The following is a 24,371-nucleotide window of genomic DNA, read 5'->3' as shown; positions in this document are numbered from 1 at the left end:
GAGTGGTCCATTTGAAAATGAGAACTTGTGATACAGGTTTTTCATGTCTGTCTTCCTCTCAATATTTTTTCTGGTTTTTCACGTTTTTTTGTTCGGGGGTTTTTTTTTTTTGGGTGAGAAATACTTGAAATGGGTCTATGACAACTGAGAGCAGAGTTCATCCAGAAGAATACCATACAGAGCGTAACAAAAAAAAATTTAATTTTTTTTTTATTACAACCGGTCAGTACAAATATTTGAATAACATGAACCGGGACATATGCGCACAATTAGACTAGGTCCAACTAATAAGCCCATTAAGGAAACAAATATTCAATCTTTGCGGCCGGCAAAGCTTGACGAGAGCAATTTTGTTCACCCTCGCGAGGGTAATAAGGGTATGCTCATTCTGTATCGTACTAGAATAATCGGAATTGCTCATTTTATTTGGATTCATTTGTTAGGAGACTACATTAGCGTTCAGCTTAATCGGATATTGGGAAGTGCTCGATCTAACAATCCAAATTTTCAGTCAAGAATTTGAGCGAAGATAAACAAACTCCTAGATGAAGAAGCGCTTACCGATATTCAATTGAGCTAAATTTTATCATGATCTCCTAACAAATGAATCAGGAAAAATTGAACTGTTTCGATTAACAAATTAGGACACGTGAACAAAATGAGGGTGAACAAAATTGCTCTTAAAATTGACCCCCTAACCTCCCCTATGGAAGTTTATAAGGATGGCTAATTGAGTTAATCCCAGTTGATTTACAGAGCAAAACAATTGTTAATGATTTGTGGTCAAATGATGATTAAATAACTTAATGAATTACTAGTAGCTAAATAAAATGACGGCCTCGGTATCAATTGACTTCGTGAGCTCTGCAGGCCTGGTAATGCTGGCCGATATTTTAATTAGGGAAATTTATAGAAATGGTCTTTCTAGTTTCACCCGAGTTTTATTTTTGTCTTTCAAGTATCAATTACAACTCTTTTGACCTTTAAGTTTGATTTTCGTACCAAGTTGTCCAATTGATAACATCTGTCAGCCAAACTGGACGGAAAAAATCATATTGAAGGCAGACGTCATCAAGTAGACCAACTTGGTACGAACTGCAACGTCCAAACTGACATCAATATGATTTTTTCCGTCCAATTTGGCTGACAGAAGTTATCAATTGGACTAATTTGGTATAAAAATCAAACTTGAAGGTCAAAAAAGTTGCAATTGATACTTGGAGGACAAAAATGAGACTCGGGTGAAACTAGAAGGACCATTTATATAAATTTCTCTTTTAATTATTTTAGAAATATAAGAGTTTTAGTTTATTATTTTTAAAATTAGTATTTTATTAAGAATCTTTCCATTTTAGTATAAATTGTCTAGAATATTGGGTTTTTTTTTTAAAATTAGGTTGATTATATTTTCCTTTCTATTGTTTTCTTGTTCTCCAAAAACGTAGATTTAGTTTTTCTTTTTAGTATTTTTAGGTTGTTATAATTGAATTGTAAGGCTTAGGGCAAGGTGGTTGTTATTTGATTAAAAAAAATTAAGAGTTTTCTCAGTTATGTGTGTTTATAGAGGGAATACCTCTAGTTCAAACTTATTCGTAATTGCCTTTGTTGTTCGTTTCTTCTTTTTTAACATGTCTCCCTACATCACCTGGTATTTTTCTCTGGAAAAAAAGAGTCAACGCATTACGCAACAAATATAAACACCACCTTTTGAATATATTCCAAAGATTTGGAATTGTCTGAAGACTCTCATCAAAGTCGAATATTACGCCTAAGCGAACGAAGTAATTAATCCACGTTGCCAACCTCATGCTCTAGATTAGACTGATTAGTATACCGTCCTCGGGGATGAGACAACGAGTGATGATTGTTTCATCCCTAGTGATGGTGGCATGAAACCTAGTTAGGGTTAGCTCATTAGGCAGACTTTTTTTACGGGCTAAACATGTTTATTTTCTCTTGTATTTTGTAAAGGAAAATAAGCCCGTTTAGCTCTGTGGCAAAACTCGGCCAATTTTGACCACATGAAGTATTACTACATTAGCAAAGCGTAGTAGGATAAGGGGATAAGCACTTCGTGAGATCCCTCATAAACAAGTTCTCCCTCGTCACACTGTATGTATGCCCACTCAAAGCAAATCTCGCGGAGATCATTACGAAGATCAAATCGCCTCTTACAACGTTTCACGTAACCTTAATGTGATAAAATAGGGACAATGCCATTGGGTGAACTTTTGCATATTTGTATCTCGAAGTCAAAGTTGTTAAGGTCTTTCAATAATCGATCTTCTCTCTTGGAGATTTTATTCGAGTTAATCTCCGAGATTTTATTCGAGTTAATTATCAAAAACGTCCTGTTTTCGGAACCGCTTGAACAAAAGTTATTGGAGATGGTTTTTCTTCCAGGTGAAACTGGAAAATATTACAGTATCCAATTTTATAGTTTTCAAAGTCAAAGTTGTTAAGGTCAATAATCGATGTTTCACTCTCGTTATGGGGATTTTGTTCGAGTTAATTATTGAAAACGTCCTGTTTCCATAACCTATTTTTTGCCTAAACAAAAGAACCAGTCTACTGGCACAGCAAATCTGTGCACAGATTTCTATATGGGATCCACTACGGATCCCACACAAGTGATCCGAGCCGTTCATCATGTTTAAAACATTTTTTCAAGGGCTTCCGCCAAAAATCAGCTCAATCCGATACCTATAAATGCTTGTTTTAATTATCTAACTTTTTATGCAAGTTTTTAGAGAATGAAAAGTTAGACGATTAGATCAAGTACTTATAAGTATTGGATTGAGCTGTTTTTACGCGGGAGCCCTTGAAAAAATGTTTTAAACTAAATGAACGACTCGAATCACTTGTGGAGGACTCTTAATAGGCCCCACATAGTAATCTGTGCACAATCTGTGCACAGATTTGCTGTGCCAGTAGACTTTCTGTAAACAAAACTTATCGGAGAAGTTTTTTTTTTTTCCCGGGGTGAAACTGGAAAATTTTCGTGTCTCATAGAATCCAATTATATTTCTTCAATTAATTTGGAAACTCTTATTACTCCGTACTTTTTTTTTCCATTTTTTCTCAACCCAATAATATCTGTATTCTTATTTATTTATTTATTTATTTATTGGACTTTTCCAAATTCAAATTTATCATGCTTGTCCTTTCCCCTCTCACAAAGAACCTTCCCCTGCCGTTTTCCTCCTCTCTCTCCTCTGTACATTTCTTTCTTGTTTTTCCCATTTTCTAACACCGGGCCGGACAAGTCGTCATTCCAAACCTCATTGGCACTCTGACCAAACCCGTTTCCTCACCTCTCTCTCTCTAGAATTCCTCACCTCTCTCTCTCTCTCCCCTTTTATTAATTCTCAAACCCCAGTTTTCAATTCCTTCTCCTCTAAGCTTTTCCTCAACTCCCACTGCATTTCATCACATCATATATAACTTTTTGCTCTCTCTCTAAAATTGTTTCTGCTCTGAAAGTCGTCGCCCATGGCCGGCCGTTTCGATCGCAACCCCTTTGATGAAGAACAGGAAGTTAACCCCTTTGCTGTAATCTCTCTCTCTCTCTCTCTCTCTCTCTCTCTCTCTCTCTCCCCCCCCCCCCCCCCCACACACACACACACACACACACACACACACAATGTATGAATGTGAGGAATTTGTAAGTTTCGTGGTTTATGAGTGCACAATTCCAAGTTAACACTTGCTATCACGAGAATTTGTCAAGCACTAGTATTTTTGATCTGTTAAGGCTTTGATCATTAGTTTGACCGCATGATAGGCGTAGTTTTCGAAGTGAACTAGTTTATGAGCTATATTATTGTTTGCTTGTGATTGAACTCAGATCTCCACACGTATACGAATACGGATGAATCAACGAGTTTGGTGGTTCATGAGTGCACAATTGAAGTAAAAACAATCTTAGGGTTTTTTGTTCAGTTGATTCTTGGTTAATCTGTTTGACTGCGTGATTGGCGTATACTTTGTGGCGAATTAATTGTTAACTTGGTTGCTTGGTAGTTTGAGCATTAATATCTTGTTAAAAGTTGTAGGTCTCGCTTGATTCGTGCAATATGTAGCAGAATTGGTCGCTTTTTCAGATTGTATAACTGTTGCTGGCTGTAGTTGACTAGGTTGCTTGATGCAATTGGTGGTTGTTTGATTTTGACAATTCTACAGTCAACTCCGTTTTTGATCTTCCGGTGATGTGTTAAGAGAGGATTTTAGAATTGTTTAAGGCCATCTCCAGCCCTTACTCAAACTTTTATAAAGTATGGGTCAAAATTTATGTGTATGAAGCATTTCAGTGTTGAATCTCTTGTTTAACCAGAAATATTAGCAACTAACTTGGCGAAGTGGTAAATTGAAAGCAACAAAATTCCTTGCAAAGTTTGAGTATCGCCCTTGATTTGACTAAAAAATGAGTAGAGGAGTGGAGATGGTTTTGTTGGGTTCTTTTTTTTGGGCTGAAATTAAAATTCCGTGCCATAGGAAAGGTCCGTAATTTGAAACAATTTGATTTGGTGTTAAGTTTGTACTAGATGACATGATTCATTTATATTTATTGCACTTTTTTTTATTTGTTCCTCTTTCAATGGTTGTTTGAATGATATATTTTTTCCCATGCTTTATGATGGGGCGGATGGTAGCTTGGAACTTTCCTTCGTAGAAATCTTACTTGTCCAAACGAAAAAAAAAACCTTCATTGGGATTTGCTTTCATGTTATTTTACTACTAATCGATATGTTTGTTCGACTTCCCTTGTTAATATGATTTTACTGCCAGGACCAAGTAGCTAGGGGAAAAGCATCGGGGCAGTCCAACTATGGCGGAGGTGCATTTGTAAGTTTAAGCTTCTTTTCTACGTAAAATCCTCTTGGAAACTTCTTTTATACTATTATATTAACTGTGGTGGAATGGATATCAAATGGGACTTACTTGTTGGCTTCTCTGGTTGGAACTTGATTTTTGTGTTTTCCCTTTGTCAGACTAGCATGACTGGAATCCTTTCTATTTTTATGTCGTTTTAGAAGTTAGTTTTTCTTCTATTATGGAGAAGTCTTTGATGTTGAACATCTGGGGGACTTTAGGTAGAAGTTCTACCATGTGTAGAAGATCCTTTAAACTATTTGGGCATTTTTTCTGTGCAACTAGTCGGCTGTGGGAATATTCAATCGCAATGCCCGCTATGTAGCTGAGGAAGATGCAGCCGTCGGGAAATGCATGAGATATTTACCTAAATCAGTCTCCCCTAACATTATTTTTTGGATTCCGACAACAGTTCCTGGGAGCAATTGTTGTATTACTAAAGGTGACAATGAAGAGCACAGAGCTGACAACCTGAACTTGGTAGCCTATGATGCACGGACACAGACACGGGAATTTAAAAAAAATGAGGACACGGACACTGCGGGGGACACGCCACGTGTATATTTATTTATATTTGTTTTTCAATTTTTTTCCAAGTTTAAATGGAAAAATGTGGAAAAAACGAAAAATCCATAGTTCCAATACCATTCAAACAAAACAAGACATCCATAAGTTCAATACAACCCAGTTGAAAAATTACAGTTTGACTTCCCCAAATTTTTTTTAAAATGACACTTTGACCCCCAATTTTTTTAAAAAAATTACACTTTGACCCTCGCGTGTTCCCATCGGTGTCCCCCCGTGTCCCTCTCAAAAATTTTAATTAAATTATGGGACACGCCATCCCATACGTGTCCCCGCCGTGTCCCCTTTTCGACCCTGCAATACGTCAACCTCTAGAGGTGTTGGTGCTTCATAGTTGGTAGGAGTTGGGCCACAAACTTGTCATCGCAGAATATTTTGATGCTGTTAGTTAATGACATGCATGATGCATCAGCAAATCATGTCTTTAAATGATAGGAGTTGGGCCACAAACTCGTCATCGCAGAATCTTTTGATGCTGTTGGTTAATGATATGCATGATGCATCAGCAAATCATGTCTTTAACTGTATCATTGAGTTTTACCCCGGTGACTGGATAAACCTCAAGTAGTTATATAGGCTAAATATGCTTACAATTGTGGATGCTTCATTTTAAATTTTAGTTCCTGCTGTTGCTCTTATTAACTTCAGTTCAGGAAGCAAAAATCATTTTCCTTTGATGACTTTGACATTATTTATTTGTGAGCAATTAATTTGTTCTATGTTCTTGTCACTCGCGAGTCTGTGACCCATCTTGGTCGACCCGATCATCGTATTGGCACAAAGGCCTTTCCTCGAAAGTTGCAAGGAAAGTGCATATATGTATTGGCTGTTACCGCTTCCTTGGATAGTATCCTGTCTGTTCAGTTAGGAGGTTAGTCTGAAACCCAACTCACCGATATCCAAACACTTGTGTTTCTGTGTTTGTTTCCAATCCGGCATGTATGTGTGTCTTTGAGTTGTTGCTGTAAGTGGCATATTACTCTGAGTGGTTACATATTTTGATTAGTCCAGCAGCTATTCCTGTTTTATCGACCGTGGTTGTAGTTTTTTATTTTTCATTTATTTCATTACACAATTTTTTTCTGAGCTATTTCGTTTGTGTTTTTTGTTGCTTGGTTTTTTTTCTCACACCATTTAAATCCACAATAATGCATGTTTGTTGACGTCGACTAATTTGGTTTCTTTAAATTTCCATGTCCCTCTCCTGTTGGTATCTCACATTTTTTTATTCTCTTGCTCCGATTTCTAGAATCCAACCTCGAGGCTTTCCCCACTTCCTCCTGAACCTGCAGGTTTCAACTATGACCGGGATGCCCCAATTGATATTCCTCTTGACACAAGTACGGTATGTGCAACTTCCGAAGTTGGTAGAGACAAAATGTGTATGCTATGAGTTTGTATTTCCCCACTCGCATTCTATCAATTTTCTGATTTAATTGCTTTTGATGCGCAGGATTTGAAAAAGAAAGAGAGGGAGCTTCGAGCTAAGGAGATTGAACTTACCAGGAGGGAACAGGTACTCCTGATGGAAATCATGGCTTTATGAATACAAGATCACTTAAAGGGAATATAGACCTACATTGTTCTGTTGCCTATTTGCCCATCTTCCACACTTTTGCTCCGAATGGATTGTTGTTTTTTTCCTTTCACAAAGTTTTACACAAAGTTTGGGTGCCTGAGAGGGAATTAAGGTGCTGCAGCTAATAACTACAGGCAATGTTCTAAAACTCGGTACTCGGTACTCGCTCGGCTAGCCACCTTGTACCTTGGAGGCCGAGTACTCGGCGAGTAGAAATTACTTGGATTTTTTTTTATATGTTCCCCAAATGATATTCATAATGCATAATGAGAAATTCAATGTTCATAGTTCAAACCAAGTACAAAATTACTAGTCCGTTACAAAGTTTAACGTTCAAACCAAATGAAACCAAGTACGAAATTAATAGTCAATTACAAAGTTCAACGTTCAAACCAAATGAACAGCAGCAGTCGCTTCAAACAGCAGCAGTAGCTTGATTGGTGTGTTTACTCTATTAGGGTAAATATAAAACTATTCTGAAATTACACTAACGACCCTTCAAATTTAACATATTATGTATTTTACACCATTTTTTCAGTTTTTTTTTCGATTTTCTCCCCACTTCCGAGTAATCTCGTTTTACCAAGTAATCGGTACTCGCCGAGTAATGCCGAGTAATCGGCTGGTTGAGTAATTCCCACCGAGTAGCCTTAACTCTCCTCAGCTAGGCACCGAGTACCAAGTACTTGCCGAGTATTTCCGGGTTTTAGAACACTGACTACAGGGAAATATTATGGTCTCATGAGTGTTAGATTCAGAAGTACATATCAAATCTACAGAAATGAAGTGTTCTTCATTCTTATTTTATAAGTTAGTTTTGTATATTAGTTGCGTGCCTTCTTTATCATACAACTCTTACCATAGATTTTTTGAGCTATGCAGGACGTAAAACGGAGAGAAGATGCTCTAGCACGAGGTGCTTTTTAATTTTTCCCACTCTTTCTTTCTACATTTTGTCGTTCATATGTTTAGGCCGAATACTTGTATCATTCACACATCCTCGAGAAATAGAATCTAAGTGTCCACTGGGTTTCTTAGTTAATTTCTTTTTTCTCTAAAAAGCAAGAAGCTACCAAAAAAGTTATGGTGGCATATTCCAGGTCAACGAGAAATATCACTATGATTTTCTAATAACTGTTCAGGCATTCCAGTTTAGTGCATCTGCTAATATGTTGCTCATGTTTCTGACCAAGGTTGTCAAATCGTGAATCGAATAGAGAATCGAAATGGTCATTTTCCAAATCACGAATTGAGTCGGAGCGATTAATCGCTCCGATTCGGTCATGATTTCTATAATGCATGGAAAGATGTTTATTGTTTAGGGTAACAAAAATGTATACTATAAATGAAAGTTTAAGACCAAAGTCAATAAAAAGCTTTCTTCTAAATGATGATTTGATAATAATGTGGATTAATATGAAAATAATGTGGATTAATAGGTAAGCTACTTCTATTGCAACTTCTAAGAGATAAAGATTCATGAATCCTACTTATGGTCCTTTTTGCGAAAAAGAGTGAAAATTACAAAACAAACCTTTAGAAGGTCTATTGGGTGGTTGTATTCCATTTTTCTTTGTTATTTGCTATCACTCTTGTAATAAATCTCCCTTTCTTATTTCTATTGCCCATTTATTCTGGAATAATCTTTTTAGGAGGGACAATTTTACATATTTCTGCCAAATCCTTCTGCCTATAATACTCCATGAGGAGAAACATATGGCTTATAACTAAAGACCTTAAAAAATAGTCTGAACCCTTTTCCAACAACCAAAAAGCAAAAAAGAGTAAAAAATGAATTCATGAAATTAAGTGAATCGACCGATTCACCAATTCACCGATTCGGATCACCGATTCACTTACGATTCACATCTATTTCCGATTCAAGTAGCCTATTCGTATCGATTACCCACTGAATCGTATATGATCGTACGATACAAATCGTGAATCGTATCAAATCGTATGATACAAATCGTGAATCGCACGATTCTAACCACCATGTTTCTGACCATAGGCATCTAAATATTCTGTTATTCTACTGAGAAGTTTGTAACTTGGGTTATTTTCTCTTGCTTTGCAGCTGGTGGTATTGTTCTTGAGGACAAAAATTGGCCACCTTTTCTCCCAATCATCCATAATGATATCGCAAATGATGTACCAGATCATCTACAAAGATTGGCTTATGTTGCATTTTCAACGTGGTTGGGTATGTCAACCTCCAATCGTTCTGTGACAGTTTTATCCTTTTTATATTATTTTGTTGCATGCATATTTCTGTATCCCTGTGAACCTTTTTTGCTGATATAGTTTTAAGTTGCAATATCTTGTTATTTGGATTGACAATCATTTGTGATGTTTTAATTTTATGCCCTCTAGTGTTCTCATCCCACAATTACTATATCCAGGGTCACTCTGTGCTATCTTGAGGCATGGTTCTCAAAACATGGAGCAGTCTACAAGCTTTTCAATCTTGAATTTTGCAGAATTCAATTGCCAACGGGAGTGGAATATATATATATACGGTTCAAGTGACGCCCAAAAAAACACCTCAAATCTCAATCTCATTGTTCCCGATCAAATTTTTATGATCCGAACTGTTCAATGTGTGTAGAATGTGATTTTAAGGGTGCCCAAGAAAAATTAGCAAAAAAAATGGCCGGAAAATGCTTGATTTGAGCAGTTTTTATTTGAACCGTTCAATAAAAAACTGTTCGGATCAAGCCCTTCCTGGTCATTTTTTTTTTTTGATTTCTTGTGGATACCCTTAAAATCACGTTCTGATCACATTGAGCGGCTCGGATTATCAAAATTTGATCGGGAATTATGAGTTATTTTTTTAGGTGTTTTTTTGGGTGTCCCCGGAACCGCCCAATATATATATACACACACACACACGGTTTGTTTCAAATGAGCGGGTTCTTATTTTAGTTAAAATGCAAGCCCCCTTTCCTGTTCGAATTTCGATGATCCGAGCCGCTCAATGTGTTCAGAACGTGATTTTAAAGTACCCACTAGAAATCAGCAAAACATATTTCAAGAAAGTGTTTGATCTGAGCAGTTTTTTATTGAACCGTTCAATGAAAACTGCTTGGACGAAGCACTTTCCGATCATATTTTTTGCTGATTTCTCACGGGGACTCTTAAAATCACGTTCTGATCACATTGAACGGTTCATATCATCAAAATTCGATCGGAATCTATTAGGTCCGCACTTAAGCTAAGTAAGGGATCCCTTACAAGAAGCTATTTTGGGCGTAAGACCAGCATATTACTGGAGGAAGTGGACAAAATGAATGGGGGTCGCATATGCCTTAAGTTTCTTTTTAGGTGCTGCACTTACTATAGTATCATCTGTGTCACTGTCCATTTTCTATTGTATTCCGTCCAACCTCTACACTTACCGTAATGTACAGTAATATTGCCTTTGTGTGCCCCTCCACCTGCTTCAACTTAACTGCCATATGAATTACTTGGACAACCCCACCACTCCGTACTTTTCCTTCCAGATCTATGAGATATCTGCTGTGTTATTTTATAATGGCACAGTATCAGGATTTGCTGAATCTCCTGTTCCATCCAGTCTAACCTTCTTGGGATTATGAGTTGGGTGTTTGGTAGGGGATTACATGCCTTATTCGTGATATCAGCAGTAGAAACTAGGGCCATGATGGGGTGCAGTCTAGGGTCTTAAGATAGTTGGGCTGACTGCTTATGCTTAATGTAATGATCCTATTGCTCTCTCTGTATCTAGAATTTATTTTACTTGAACCAAGTAAGGGTTTGCACTGATTGTATATACTGATGAATGCAGGATTGTGTCTATGTCTTTTGTGGAATGTCATAGCTGTTAGCGCGGCATGGGTTAAGGGTGAAGGTTAGTACGGAAAGAATTATGTCCTATCCCCTATTTGTTTTCTCGATACTATTACCCTTTAATAGAACTATCTTCGCTGGTCACCAAGACATTTTCCATTTCTCTCTGTAGGTCCAACAATTTGGTTTCTTGCTGTCATATACTTCATAGCAGGGTGTCCACTGGCATTTCTGTTATGGTATCGTCCACTCTATCGTGCATTTAGGTACTACTTTTATGTTTTTCATCAACTTTTTTTTTTTTGTATCTGTTTGTTATAGCATATTTGAAGGTTATTGATCATATAGGAATCCATGAAGTTGCCAAGCGAGCCTTCTGGATGGGTTTACATGGATGTGTGATGGTTTGTTGTTTCACGAAAATATTAAGGTTAAATTTTAAGAGTGGACTATCATGTGATTATATCAAAGCTTTTTCATGTGATGGATCTCTTGTACAACAGCCATCCTGTGGCTCTGAGCTGTGGCTTATTCCCAAATTGCTTGTTCCTCCCAGCCTTATGGTGCTTTTACTTAATAGCGGAACGTTTGTTACAGGACTGAAAGTGCTATGAAGTTTGGGTGGTTTTTCCTTTTCTACTTGGTAAGCTTTCATGTATTCTGATTTGGGTCTCCATATATCTTCTCTAACTTGTCATAGAGGATGCCTAGCTCAATTTTTGGCACTCTGTACAGCTTCACCTTGGTTTCTGCATTTTTGCTGCTGTTGCACCTCCTATTGTTTTCAAAGGGAAATCCCTTACGTAAGTTCTCTCTGAAGTCTATATCTCAAGTCCGAAGTCCTACTACATCTTTTGTATATAATTTATTCAAGTTATACAAAGTACTCTCTCCGTTCCTGAAGACGTGTAATTTTCGGATAGAAAAATTTAGTACTTCCGTGCATTTTTAAAATTTTTTGACACCAAATTAAAGAACTAATTGAGATATTTTTTGGTGTCAAGAAATTTTTATTTTTTTATCAAAAAATAGTACGTCTTTTCATTGTGGACTCTTTTAGGAGTACTCTTTTTTGGCGGTCATTAAGGCTTTCTTGATTATCCCAATTGTTTCGAAGCAGATGCAATCCAGAGAAGATTTTTTTTTTCCTTGGCTTTGTTTCAATTTGGTCGGCTGTGAGTGAACTCGTACAGTGGTTTCTAGCTAAAGATTGATGTAGTTGACTTAGTCTCTTGTAGTTAGTTTTCATATATCTACATGACAGTTAATTTCACGTGTATAAAATTGGTTCTTCTTATGTAAGTGTTTATTCAGTGATAGAACATCTAACGGTTTGGCTTGTGTGGTCCTTTTGAGCAGTGGGATCCTTCCTGCAATCAATGTCATCGGCGATAGTGCTATAGTTGGGGTAAGCTTCACTCTTTTTGTCAAAACGTTTGCTTTTTGGTATTCTGTTTGCCCGAACTTTTAATGTCATTGTTGGGTGATGGAATTCCTTCTGCTCAGATATTGTACTTTGTTGGATTCGGATTATTCTGCCTTGAAGCAGTGATCAGCGTCTATGTTATTCAGGTCTGATTCTTCAAAACTCCATCTCAACTTTTCCTGACCCTCGATTTTTTTTTTCCGGTACTAATGTTCTCTGAAATTATTTTCTGTATTTTCTGGTGTTTGGCGGGTGCCAAAAAAATGTCAATTGAGTTGATTTTAGCAGAAGAAGTTTCACTTTTGAAGGTGTAAATTTTCTTTGACACTACCACCACTATCACCACCCACCACCTCTACTGTAGCCACTAGTGCTTTTCTGGCTTAGGCTACATTTGTTTGGTCGAGAAAACTTTTTAACATGGAAAATGGTTCCTGTTTCTTTTTGTTTTGCTTACTAACCTCGTTTTCTTCCTCTGGGTGCAGCAAGTATATATGTATTTCCGCGGCACTGGGAAAGAAGCGGAGATGAAGCGGCAGGCTGCAAGAGGGGCCATAAGAGCAGCAATATCATAGAGGTCCAACTCAGACCTTGTTTAATCGCGATCTTGGACCAGATGACGTTGGCCACTAAAAGAGCAGATAGAGAAATCAGACGCTACTGTAAGGAATTCGTTACGCTTTTTCCCATTGTTTGTGTACTTTTGTTTTACATTGTTTATTACTTGGGGACAAATTATAGATTTAGATGAGCATATGTTTTTTATTTATCTACTTTAAGAGATTGTGTCCTCTGTAAATCTGCTCTGTCACGTTGGGTGTGTTTATTCTTCTTTGGGCTTTTCTTGCCTTCCTGACTTATGTCTGGTAAATTTTCTGCAAATCTGTAAACAAAGAATGAATCTTAATCTGCGTACCATGTATTTTTTTTATGTCAATCACGTTAACCGTCATAAGGACTCGCGCTCTTCAACGGTCTATTTTTTCTGATCAATTGTACATCCAATCGTACTTTGATTTTCATTCAATTTTAATCTGATGTGGGACTGAACCTTGGGCTGGCTTGACATCCGTCCTTGTTGTCACAATCACCCCATCTCAGCCGCGTTCCAGGTTGGTTGCAGCCATGGAACCCACACATGGGATTAGGATTGTGCTTTGATACATCTGATTGTGCTTTGATACATTTGTAACAACTCGAGCTCCTAATAACCAAGCCAATGGGCCTTGCAACTCGCTCCAAGAGTATGAACTAGGTTGACATGCAAGGAGGCATGGGTAGAGGGAGAAGAGATCACGTGGGGTCAAGTTGACCCCAAAGACTTTCAAATTTCTTTGTCTATCAATTAAAACTCTACTCCAGTTGAAAATTTGACCCCACAAAATGTAATGAAACGTTTCCTAAGAATGAAGTCTCCTTTTAAATTTCTGATTTGGCTAACTATCATCTAATAGAATTGGATAACAAACATACGTGTGTATACACACACACAAAACTTCCAATAAAGGCGCTCTTAACTTATTAAGTTAAGGACAATGCTTTCCCGACCAATTTGTAAGAGCCACATAATATGTTCAGAACGTGATTTTAAGAGTACCCGTAAGAAATCAGCAAAAAAAAGACCGGAAATGACTTGATCCGAGCAGTTTTTGTTTGTATTTTATCGAACTATTCAAATAAAAACTGCTTAAATCATCCCTTCCCGGTCATTTTTTTAACTGATTTTTCGCGAGTACCCTTAAATTACGTTCTGAACACATTGAGTGGCTCAGATCATTGAGATTCAATCGGAAAAAGGGAAAAAAGGGGACGTTCGCATTTTATTTAAAATGAGGACGCCCATTAGCTAAAAAAAAAGATTGGGAAGGGCTCGATCGGATCACTTTTTGATAAAAACGCTATAACCCTTAAAATCACGTTCTGAACACATTAAGCGGCTCGGATTATCAAAAATTCAATCAGCAAAAGGGGACGTCCTTATAAAGACACCCTTATAAGAAGATTTATGTGTGTATGTATATGGATTTCAATGCACATTTAGGAATTTCATGCACTTTGCATATATATTAAACTCTTTTGCACATTTTGAAAAAAAAAAAAAACCCTCTTTTGCACATTAACCACAGCCCTAAAGGTCATCGTTAGTTTTTTTCCAGATTGGTTAGGTATTCACCCCACTTCTCGAAATTTTTGGCTCCGCCCCTTCAAGAGGAGGATTTGGCTGTTAGATCGGCTTGCCTCTTAGCTAACAAACCATAATCATTGAACATGTCATCATTAGAAATGATAAGTAGGAAGAAAGGTAATGTTCACACTCTTAAGTGCAGGGTGAATAAAACTCAACTCGTAGGGAGGAGTGAGATAAAGCTGTGTTTTGGGGGTGTTCAGTAAGATAAAGCCCCATTTCAAAAAAAAAAGTAAGATAAAGCCCATTATTTATTTATTTTTGGGAAAATGACGACCAATGAAGTGTTTTGATAATTAATAGCTGTCAAGGACATTTTCAGCATTAACAAATGTTCTTAGCATGTTCTTAGTGGGTATTAATTATCAAACCACGTCCTGAGCTGTTATTTTCCCCTTTTTTTCCCGGGATAAAGCCCATTAGAATGGGGCCGAAAGTAGAGTTTTTGCTAAAGAATGGGCTTTGGATACACCCATGGACTCGCAGCGAACACAATGGATTGCGGCCCATTAGATTGTCACTCCTCTATCTCTCTCCTATAATATCCACTACCTCTTAGAGCATCCACATCAATTTTTTTAGATTTTAGACTAAATTACACCTTAAAAACTTACTTTATTACTTTAGCTACTAATTTTTAAAATGTCTACTACATCAAGCTCTCTATATTAAAGCTATTCCATTTTAAAAATATTATTTACCCTCACTCATTTGTCAATTAAATATTTCTTGCTGAGGGACCTGTTTGGGGCACATTAAATGGACAAGAAATTGATTATTTTTGCGGGGCCAATTGCGAGTCTTACAAAGATGGTTCAAACTGTAAGTCAATCTTATCCATGGGTTCCTGAAAAAAAAAATTAGTTCAATCCGATATCGGTAGAGTTTTAGAATTAGTAGTGTGTTTCAGAACTCGTAGGATGCCCTATAAATTTTGAAATAGCCCTTATTGATATCGGATTGAGCTGACTTTTTTTCAAGAACTAAACAAACAAATTGGAATAGATGGAGTAGAATAGATGCTCTGTTGTACCCTCGGGGCGTATTGTCTTATACTTTAGCAACACATATTAGAACAACTCAAAATACTAATGAGTAGTTTTGAAAGCACAAATTAAAATTTCCAAAAATTATTTAACATCCTAAAAAAGAAAGCATATACTGAATGTGTGGTGGCTCGTCTGTGCTTCGGGCGGTGTACAGGCGGCGTTATTTCAGATCTAGTTAGTGGCTTGGCTTTGCCTCGGAGGCTACGATCGTATGATTTTAGTCCATTCGATGTTGTCTCTTCTCGGTCTAGTTTGTCACTGGTTCCTTCTTTCCCCATTCAACCCTCTCAATACGTGCACGCAGATCCGGAAAGTTTGGGGTTGACAGAGTGTGAGTCAAATAAAAGAGAAGGAAGTTGGTGCTTTTATTTTCTCCTTTCCAGTTTGTATTTTGTTTGGTTTTAGATTTTTTCGTTTAGGGAATCTCTCCCCCATTTTTTCCCCCAGTCCGACAGTTTGTCCTGGTCTGATTTTCTCAAATTCAGTGGGTGATGGTGGTGGGTATGTTCTGAGTTTCAGAATGGTATCCAGTGCTCGCCGTCGTCGGCGTTTGTTGCGTCATGGGCTAGCTAGTGTTTGGCTTGTGGTTTGCAAGGTTCCAGAGTCAAAACTTGAGAATTTAGGTCTCATGTTTGATTATGTGACTAAGGCCAGGATGCAGTCATGCAATAGGTACATCAAAAGCTGTACAACAGCCACACACAGATCAATATTGTGCTCATTTCTGGTCCTATAAAGATAATCAGAGCAACTAATTTTATTTAAAATATATGATCAGTGTCCTTTTAAAAAATCATCTCAATCCGATATCGGCAAAGGAATATACAAATCATCCAACTTTACTTAAGAATTCAGGCCAAATTTTGAAGCAAAGTCGGATGATCCGTAAACGCTCTTACCAATATCAGATTGAGATGATCTTTTACATGGACCCTAAACAAAATATTTTGAACAAAATGAGTGACTCCGATCATCTTTATAGAATCCGAGACGAGCTAAAAACAATTTGTGCACGGCGTCTGTACAAGCTTTGCTGTACTAATATCATTACTGGTCAGGATATTGGTTGGCTACTTGGGTAAAGAAGGGACAGAGCCCACATGGTCCCTGTCATCATTTTCTTTATTTAATACTACAATAGTATAGTAACATAACAAACGCACCACGTGATTATTATGCAGGCATTACCAGAAATTCGAAGCCCTTCTTTTCTTTTTTCTATTTGGATGGAAATGGACAGAAGAACATCAACTCCACTTGCTTTTTTAAGTATAGAGAAATGCTCAAGAAAATAAAGAACAACTAAAGTAGAGAGTATAAAATTGGCATTCGACATACCCTAGAAAAATAATTAGCATTTGGGAATATCTTGCCTCCTCTTTTCATCTCCTTCTGAAATTTGACAATTTTTTTGTTTAACCAAGGAAGCTTCTCTCCCTGCTCAGTATATATATAAATATAAATTAAACGGTGTTTGTTCGGGTCTGTGAAGTTCACCACGTCGTTTCATTTGCGATGATTAGAATCATTTCTAATAGACTTTACAGCTGTAGCTAGCTACATACAATTAGGGCTGTAAACGAACCGAGCGGCTCGTAAGCTCGGCTAGTTTAGTAAACGAGTCGAGTTCGAACCCGAGTTTTTGGCTTGTTTAGTAAACGAGCCAAAAACTCGGCTTGTTTGATAAATGACTAAGCTCGGCTCGTTCGACAAAAGCTCGGCTCGTTAAGGGTCGTTTGGCTCGATTAAAGAGGTTTGTTTGGTAAATGATTAAGCTCGGCTCGTTAAGACTTGAGCCAAGCTCAAGATTTTGGCTCGTTTACACCCCGCATACAATAAACAAAGCGATATGATTTGGATACGTCTTCGTAAAACAAATGGAGCCCCTTTTTATTTCGAAGAAATCATAGGGATGGACGTGAAGCTGAATATTGGCACCACTAGATAAAACGTTTTAACATGCTCATTGGAGCGCTAGTATACTTGCTAAATTACCACGTACTTCCGAGACTTAATTGGGAGCCGACGGTGCCTCCATAATGTGATTCATCTCAAGGTAAAAAAAATTGTGATCCGAACCGTTCACGTTTTAGAACCTGACGAGTATAAGACATGCACCTGCAAAATAATCAAGTCGATGGAATATAATTTATTTTGGAGTACAATACTAAAATTATATTGGTTCCTCCTATTGGCAGCCTGATAGGCTAAGAAAATAACAAACAAATCACATACTCTAATACTTTCTTTATACTTTTCAATTCACTTTCACAAACGGTTATATACTTTTCGTAAATTTCACACTACACTTTAAAACATTAACGATAGGCCAACGGACTGTTCGTAGCATTTTCCACTTGTATTGTATTAGTTGTTCATTTTTTCTACAACAATTTTTGGCTTCTCGATGTCCAATTGATTTGTTTTTTTTGCAGGAACATTTTCTTGTTGAGCTTACGATATGAACGATTCGGACAATCTTTTGAACTTAAAAATGGCACTTATTTTAAGGATACTGATTTTAACGCTCCAAAAATGTACGCAGACGCTCCGCTTTGTATTGAAGCGCCTGCGTAGAAAACTAAAGCATCAAAATCAACTTCCCTATTTGAAACTCAGCAGCCTAATGTGCCTCCCGAGGCACAGCCAAACCCAACTCCCATACTTCCCACATAAGTTTCTGCCTTCTAGGCTCTAGCATTTTACTAAAAAGTGACTACACTAATAATCACTAATGGAGAGAATCAATGGAGCTAGCTAGCTAGCTGTCCTACAAATGCGAATGCAACTTTTTCTTTTTCTAATCATCAAATGAGAGCAATGGGTGGTGGGAATGCAAAGAACCGTCAAGATTGGTCACCAAGTATTATTCATAACAAAGCCAATTATTTTTCCAAAAGCAAGGGCAAATATGGAACCTTCACCCTTATAAATACTTACCGCATCCTAGCTAGTGAGACCATAGCACCACACTCACCAAAACCAGCTACCCAACACAACACACACACACACACACACAAAAGTGTTTTCAAAAACACAATTCTATACCATCATCAAGCACAACCCGGCCGCCACCAAATAGAGATGGCAGATGCAAGGAGAGAGGAGACGATCGACCGTCGGAATTCGATGGGGGCAGAGAGGAGTAATTCGATGGGGGCGGGGAGGAGCAATTCCGGCCGTCTGATCCCGAGGCGGGGACAGGTGAAGGCGGCTATTGTGGTGGGTGTGGCCAATTCCTTGGCTTCTCTTTTCTCATCCAAGAACATGGGTTCCGGTCAATTGTGCCGCTGAATCAATTTCTAGAGAGAGAGAGAGAGAGATTGATTACACATGTACAGAGTGGTTTGGGTGCAATGTAAAATTTCCACTACTGGTGTTTGGAATTAATTTTGGGTAATGATATTATTGATGATTCCATGACACTTTTTGTCAGATTAATTCGTATTCTCATTATACTTTTGCTGATATTATTTGGGATTACTATTTATGTGGTTAGATTTATTGGATGTTATGGCAGTGGCTTTGGCCATCGAATACGGAATACCATGTGTGCCTACTGTCTATAACATGGTCCAACGTTAAACAAAAAGAGAAGGGACTTCTTTGATCACGCCTAGAGAAAATTGCAACCTTTGGTCGCACCTGAACTCCCTTACAATCTAGAAAAGAAAGAAAGAGAGTGCATTTAGCAGCCTAAACTAACCTACAAAAAATATTCCAAGATCATAACAATAATTGCTTAGTGTCATAGTTAGGGGCCTTAACTTAGGGCTGTTGAATGAACTAAGTCATCGGTGTTTGATTTGTGTTCAACTCGCTAAAACCTCATTTTTTTTAGTTGGCTAACGAACACGAACTAAGCTTGAACGCTTTGGTAAAATAATTTCAAATTAAACTAGCTTTCACAGAATTCTCACTACTCATACGATAAGACTATGTAGGTGTAAACAAATGCTCATTTAGTCAATCGAGCTTGCCTATTAAAACTAGTTTGACCTCAACATGATTTTCAAACCAAATCAAGTCTGAGTACATTTCTAAAGGTTGTTAAGTACTCAAATAAAATAAAACTTATTCAAGGTTTTATTATTCATTTAGTGAAGTAAATTCAAACAATGGACGAAGTGCTTTTTTTTTTTTCCCGAAGATGACAAAGGTACACTTAGGCATGTTCTGTTGCTAAGAGTACTTATTTTTTTGAATTAAAGGTGATGTATTAATATGAAAAAACGACATATCTCGTAAAACGAAAAATAAATACTTGAAAAATAAAAATCTCAACAAAACGAGCCCTTGTTATCATATTTTTTTCCCCGAATAAACACTGCCCCAGATGACAGAAAGAGATATACTATGATAAAGAGGCACTCTCATTAATAGCCATCAGAATATTTAACTAATACTCAATTATATATTCTTCAAGTGGATGCCCATGTAGATGAAGGCAAATGGCAAGGAATTCTCTGTGTTTTTTAAACTGTAATATATAATTAAGCGCACCCGCAAAAACAATCAATAATTCAATGGTACCGACCCCGTGCACCGAGGGTATATATATAGGTTGGTGTGTGGGACTCTCTTTCCGGTGCCTAAAAGAATTTTCCGAATGACTTCGCAAAAAAAAAAAAAGCTTAATCGAATAACTACAAGTATTTAATCCAATATACTAATTTTTCATTAGAATTCAATATCAATATAGCATCTTGAATTCTGAATGAAAATTTGAAACATTAGATTAAGTACTTACCGTTATTCGATTAATCTGATTTTTCACAAAATCACTCAAAAATTTAAATAAAAGATTTAGATTATTTGTCTGGAATTCGAAAATGAACCCCACGTACCGATATCCCATAAGGGTTGGTACCCATAGAGGAACTGAAATAAAATTTTGCCTAAAAAACTTCATAGGTAACCATAATTGAGAACGACTCCCATCCATTGAACCTTAATAGCTACGGTACTAGAGTGTGAAATTGAAAGGGAAGTCTCCATTCATTGTACTTCCTCTGTTTCTTGGTGTAGCTCTATGAGAGAGAGAGAGAGAGAGAGAGAGAGAGAGAGAGAGAGAGAGAGAGAGAGAGAGAGTTTAGCAGCCATTATTCAACGAGTGGTTAATTACAAATGATAGTGGTTGTGATATGACACCAATTACAACACTTTTAGCACATGTGATAAATATAAAGGACATACTGTATATACCTTTGAGATAATTTTAAGCACTTTCTTTTAAAGCATCTGCATCTTGTCCAGTCATCACTCCCAAAGGCCAAGAGATCAGTGTTTTATTGCCCTGGTTGGGTCATTTCAATCAATAAAAGTGGAACATCTGTCCTTGATTTGTTAAAGAGATGCCGATGTCACAATTTAATTCTTCGCTTAGGGCATCTCCTATGCGTATTCTATATCTTCAGCTCTCTCTCCATTCCTCCGTGTTGGAGGAATTAATCAATCCAATTCATCCTTTATATTTGCTTTCATTTTAGAAGATTGGTTTTAATACTTCATATGTGGAGGATAAAAAATTTATGAAGGAATGGAGGAATAGAGGCAAAAATGGAGTATATTGGATTGGAGAGGTTGAGTTTGGTCCTCAACTCCGAATTTTTACTTTTTTTTTCTTTCGTTTCCAATTGAAGGGATGGAGAAATAGAGATGTGTGGATTGAAGTTAATAGGAATTGTAAAATCCTTCAAAATCACTTTTTTGATATAGAATTATATTTCGATCTTCCAAAATGGAGGAATAGAAATTGTTGGATTGAAGATATCCTTAAGAGAATAAAAAAGAATACGAGTGCATACATCACGTGCGTACGGGGTACGTAAGAGAATCCCGGCTCCTATTTGGATTTTGGAATGTTCAACGAGTTCCATGGAGTAGTATCCGTTTGGATCAAGAGCTGAAACGTGGATTAAGATTTGTTCATGGACCGGTCTTTATCCGTGGTCAAGTACATTCATTTGGGTCAAGAGCGGAAAAGTAGTTGGGCACCACTACTAGTAGTTGGTTCGAACCCAACATACGGTAGAGACAAGTCCCGATTTTCAGAAACGATAAAACTCGCATCTCCGCAATAGCCTCCGAATGAACTGCTCATATAGTTAACGGAAGAAGTACAATTCTAACGGCGACTTCAAATTATCAGACTACCGAAGGATATGGACGCTTTATGAGTGTTGCATACCGAACCCGATTTTCAAAGATGATAAAACTCGCATATCCACAGTAGCCTCCAAACGAACCACTCATATAGTTAACGGGAGAACAAAAATAAGCATCACATCAATTGCGCAAAAGTAATTTTATTCCATGGAAAAACCCAAATGTGGACTAAAATTTGTTCATGGACTGGTCTTTATCCATGGTTAGATGCATTCATTTGAGTCAAGAGCCGAAAAGTAGTTGGGCACTACTACTAGTAGTTGGTTCGAACACAACTTTATCAGAGAGTCCCTTTCACCAATGTGAACCCAATCCTATCTCCTTGTTCTGGCTCTTTCAATGTGAACACAACTTTGTGAAGAAAAAAAAAATTGTGTTGCTTCGTCCTCAAACAAAAGGGAAAAAAAAAATGAAAAAACTAAATGTGAATACAATAATTGCATGCAGTAATTGATCAAGTGAGAGCATAACAGTAAGTAATGGGTTTACCTTTTTTTCCAAACTTACAGGTTCAATTCTGCCTCGGCTCTAACATGTGAGCTTCCATATTGGTTACTAAAAATGGTTGGGGTCGTAATTCTTACATTTTGGGGGGATCTAAGGTAGCGTCCTGGGCCTTATACTCCGAGATGGGCTCTAGTTTGATTTTTAATGTTGACTAAAAATAATTAGAAAAATGACGGCTTAGGACGTATTTTGATAATTAATACCCGTCAATGACATACTGAGAACATTTGTTTATGGAGAAAATGTCTTTGACAGATATTAATTATCAAAACACGTCATTAACCGTCATTTTTCCATAATAATTAGAGTAATTGAAGATTTACCCGATCGATGAATTTAGGGCAAAAAATAGACAAGTAGAGCGTAACTTATGCAGCGTAAGTTGATTTGAACACTTCATTCTAATAAATAACAAAACATCACATGATAAAATAAAAACAAGACACATGAAGGTCAAGATGGTCAAACGAATTGACAAATACTCCATGTTTGGACTACTATAAGAAATGGAATAATCCTCGACCCGTAAATATAGCCAACACCGGGGCAGTTTTGCGAACCTTGGCCTATATATAGTATCTACGCATCATTTTCGTCTCTCTCATCTCTTCATTGCAATATCGCCAGTCACCCCCGCAGAAACAGAAATTAAACCAACAAATTAAGAGAGAGAGAGAGAGAGAGAGAGACAGAGATGAGGAGAGGGGAAGATATGATGACGAGCAACATGGGCGAGAATTTCAGGAGGAGCAGGTTGCCTTGTGGCCGTCCGATCCCCAGGCGAGGCCAGGTGAAGGTTGCGATCGTGTTGGGTCTGGCCCAATCATTCGCTTCTCTCTTCTCTTTCAGTTCTCGCCCCCACTGAATCGGTACAGAGGATCCACTTCCACCGTGTTGAACTGCGCCCGACCCCCGATCTCCCCGTGTTTTTGTAGAGAGAGAGAGAGAGAGAGATGAGTTCGATTTTGAGAGGGTAAGAGAGAGTAAAACAGTGTGTTTGATGTACCGTGAAAGTTTGCGTGGTAATATGATGCTCCTTTTTGGCATTTGTTTCTCTTCGGATTGCGATGACATATGTTGAAAGTTTTTTTTTGATCATTTTGTTTCTGATTTGTGGATTTATATTGCGGACGGAGATAAAGAAATGCTCCTCCATCCGGACACAGATGTAATTGAAATTATCCGATGCACGAGAGTGTCACATGAAAGCCGTGAGTTATAATTATATCTTATGTGGCTGTTAATACAACACAGATTCAGATAATACTGTGTTTGAAACCGTTCAATGCAGACATACAAACATGCATTGGATGGTCCAGATGAAAACAACTGTTTGTTTGAATCGGGTATTTTTAGCATACTGCACAAGTACTAGATTTCCAATTTATCTTTGTCATTTAAGTGATTTTTTTAAATTTCTATCTAATTCATTAAAAAAAAATTGACGAGAAAAGAAAATTTTAAAAGGAAACGAGTTCAAGCAAATCCGTGAAGCTTACCCAAAGAATTGATTGGGTGAGAGCATGACAATAGGTAAGAAACTTATCCTCTAAGAGTTGGTGGGGTGAGAGCATGATATCACTTAAAGAACTTACTTCCGAGCTCACACGAATTTTACTTTACGTTCAATAAAAGACCTCTTGGAATCATTAGAGGTTTGTCTAGTCGTTAATTCGGAATTCTTAAGTAATTGAGAAAATGACGGCCCAAGACGTATTTTGATAATTAATACTCATAAAAAACAAGCTAAGAACACGTCATTGGTCATCATTTTCCCTAAGTAATTGGAACCTAGAGAGAAACCAATCACCTTCCCCCTCCTCCTTCCCCCCTTTCTTTTCCCTCTTTCCCCTCTCTTTCTCTTACACAATCACCATCCCTCTCTCCTTCTCTTCTCGATTTACTCCCTGTTTTCATTATGGCGAGTTCCCGTCGGTCTTCATTGTTGTGTGTTGCTAATTTCGGGCCTAACGGCGTTGTGGGTCTCATTGGGTGGACAATCTGCTATGTTGATCTACTTTTTTCCTGCCGTCATTGTTGCGCTTCATGGACTCGACCCCTACCTCCTCTTCTTATCCCGCTATTTCTGACTTGCTTTCTTGTCCTTCGTCACGAGTTTTCATGGGAGGTGTGGCGGCGGTTTGGAGTGGGCGTGAGAGTCGGGGGAATCAGACGAGGGGGTTTTGGTTT

The 24,371-nt window shown here is 37.6% G+C and overlaps 1 protein-coding gene across 1 annotated transcript; it reads left to right on the top strand.

The window, feature by feature from the left end:
* The first annotated feature begins 3,175 nt into the window (after positions 1–3,175).
* On the top strand, positions 3,176–13,224 carry LOC131311971 (secretory carrier-associated membrane protein 3-like). The gene is made up of 13 exons (XM_058339647.1): positions 3,176–3,552; positions 4,789–4,845; positions 6,707–6,802; positions 6,911–6,973; positions 7,919–7,952; positions 9,114–9,239; positions 10,845–10,907; positions 11,019–11,112; positions 11,444–11,489; positions 11,582–11,649; positions 12,206–12,254; positions 12,353–12,418; positions 12,758–13,224. The coding sequence occupies exons 1-13, from the start codon at positions 3,493–3,495 to the stop codon at positions 12,845–12,847; spliced, it is 912 nt and encodes a 303-aa protein (XP_058195630.1). The 5' UTR covers positions 3,176–3,492; the 3' UTR covers positions 12,848–13,224.
* Positions 13,225–24,371: the final 11,147 nt, after the last annotated feature.

This window comes from Rhododendron vialii, chromosome 2a (genome assembly GCF_030253575.1).
Source record: "Rhododendron vialii isolate Sample 1 chromosome 2a, ASM3025357v1".
NCBI lineage: Eukaryota > Viridiplantae > Streptophyta > Magnoliopsida > Ericales > Ericaceae > Rhododendron > Rhododendron vialii.
This window is presented reverse-complemented; position numbering and strand designations above follow the sequence as displayed.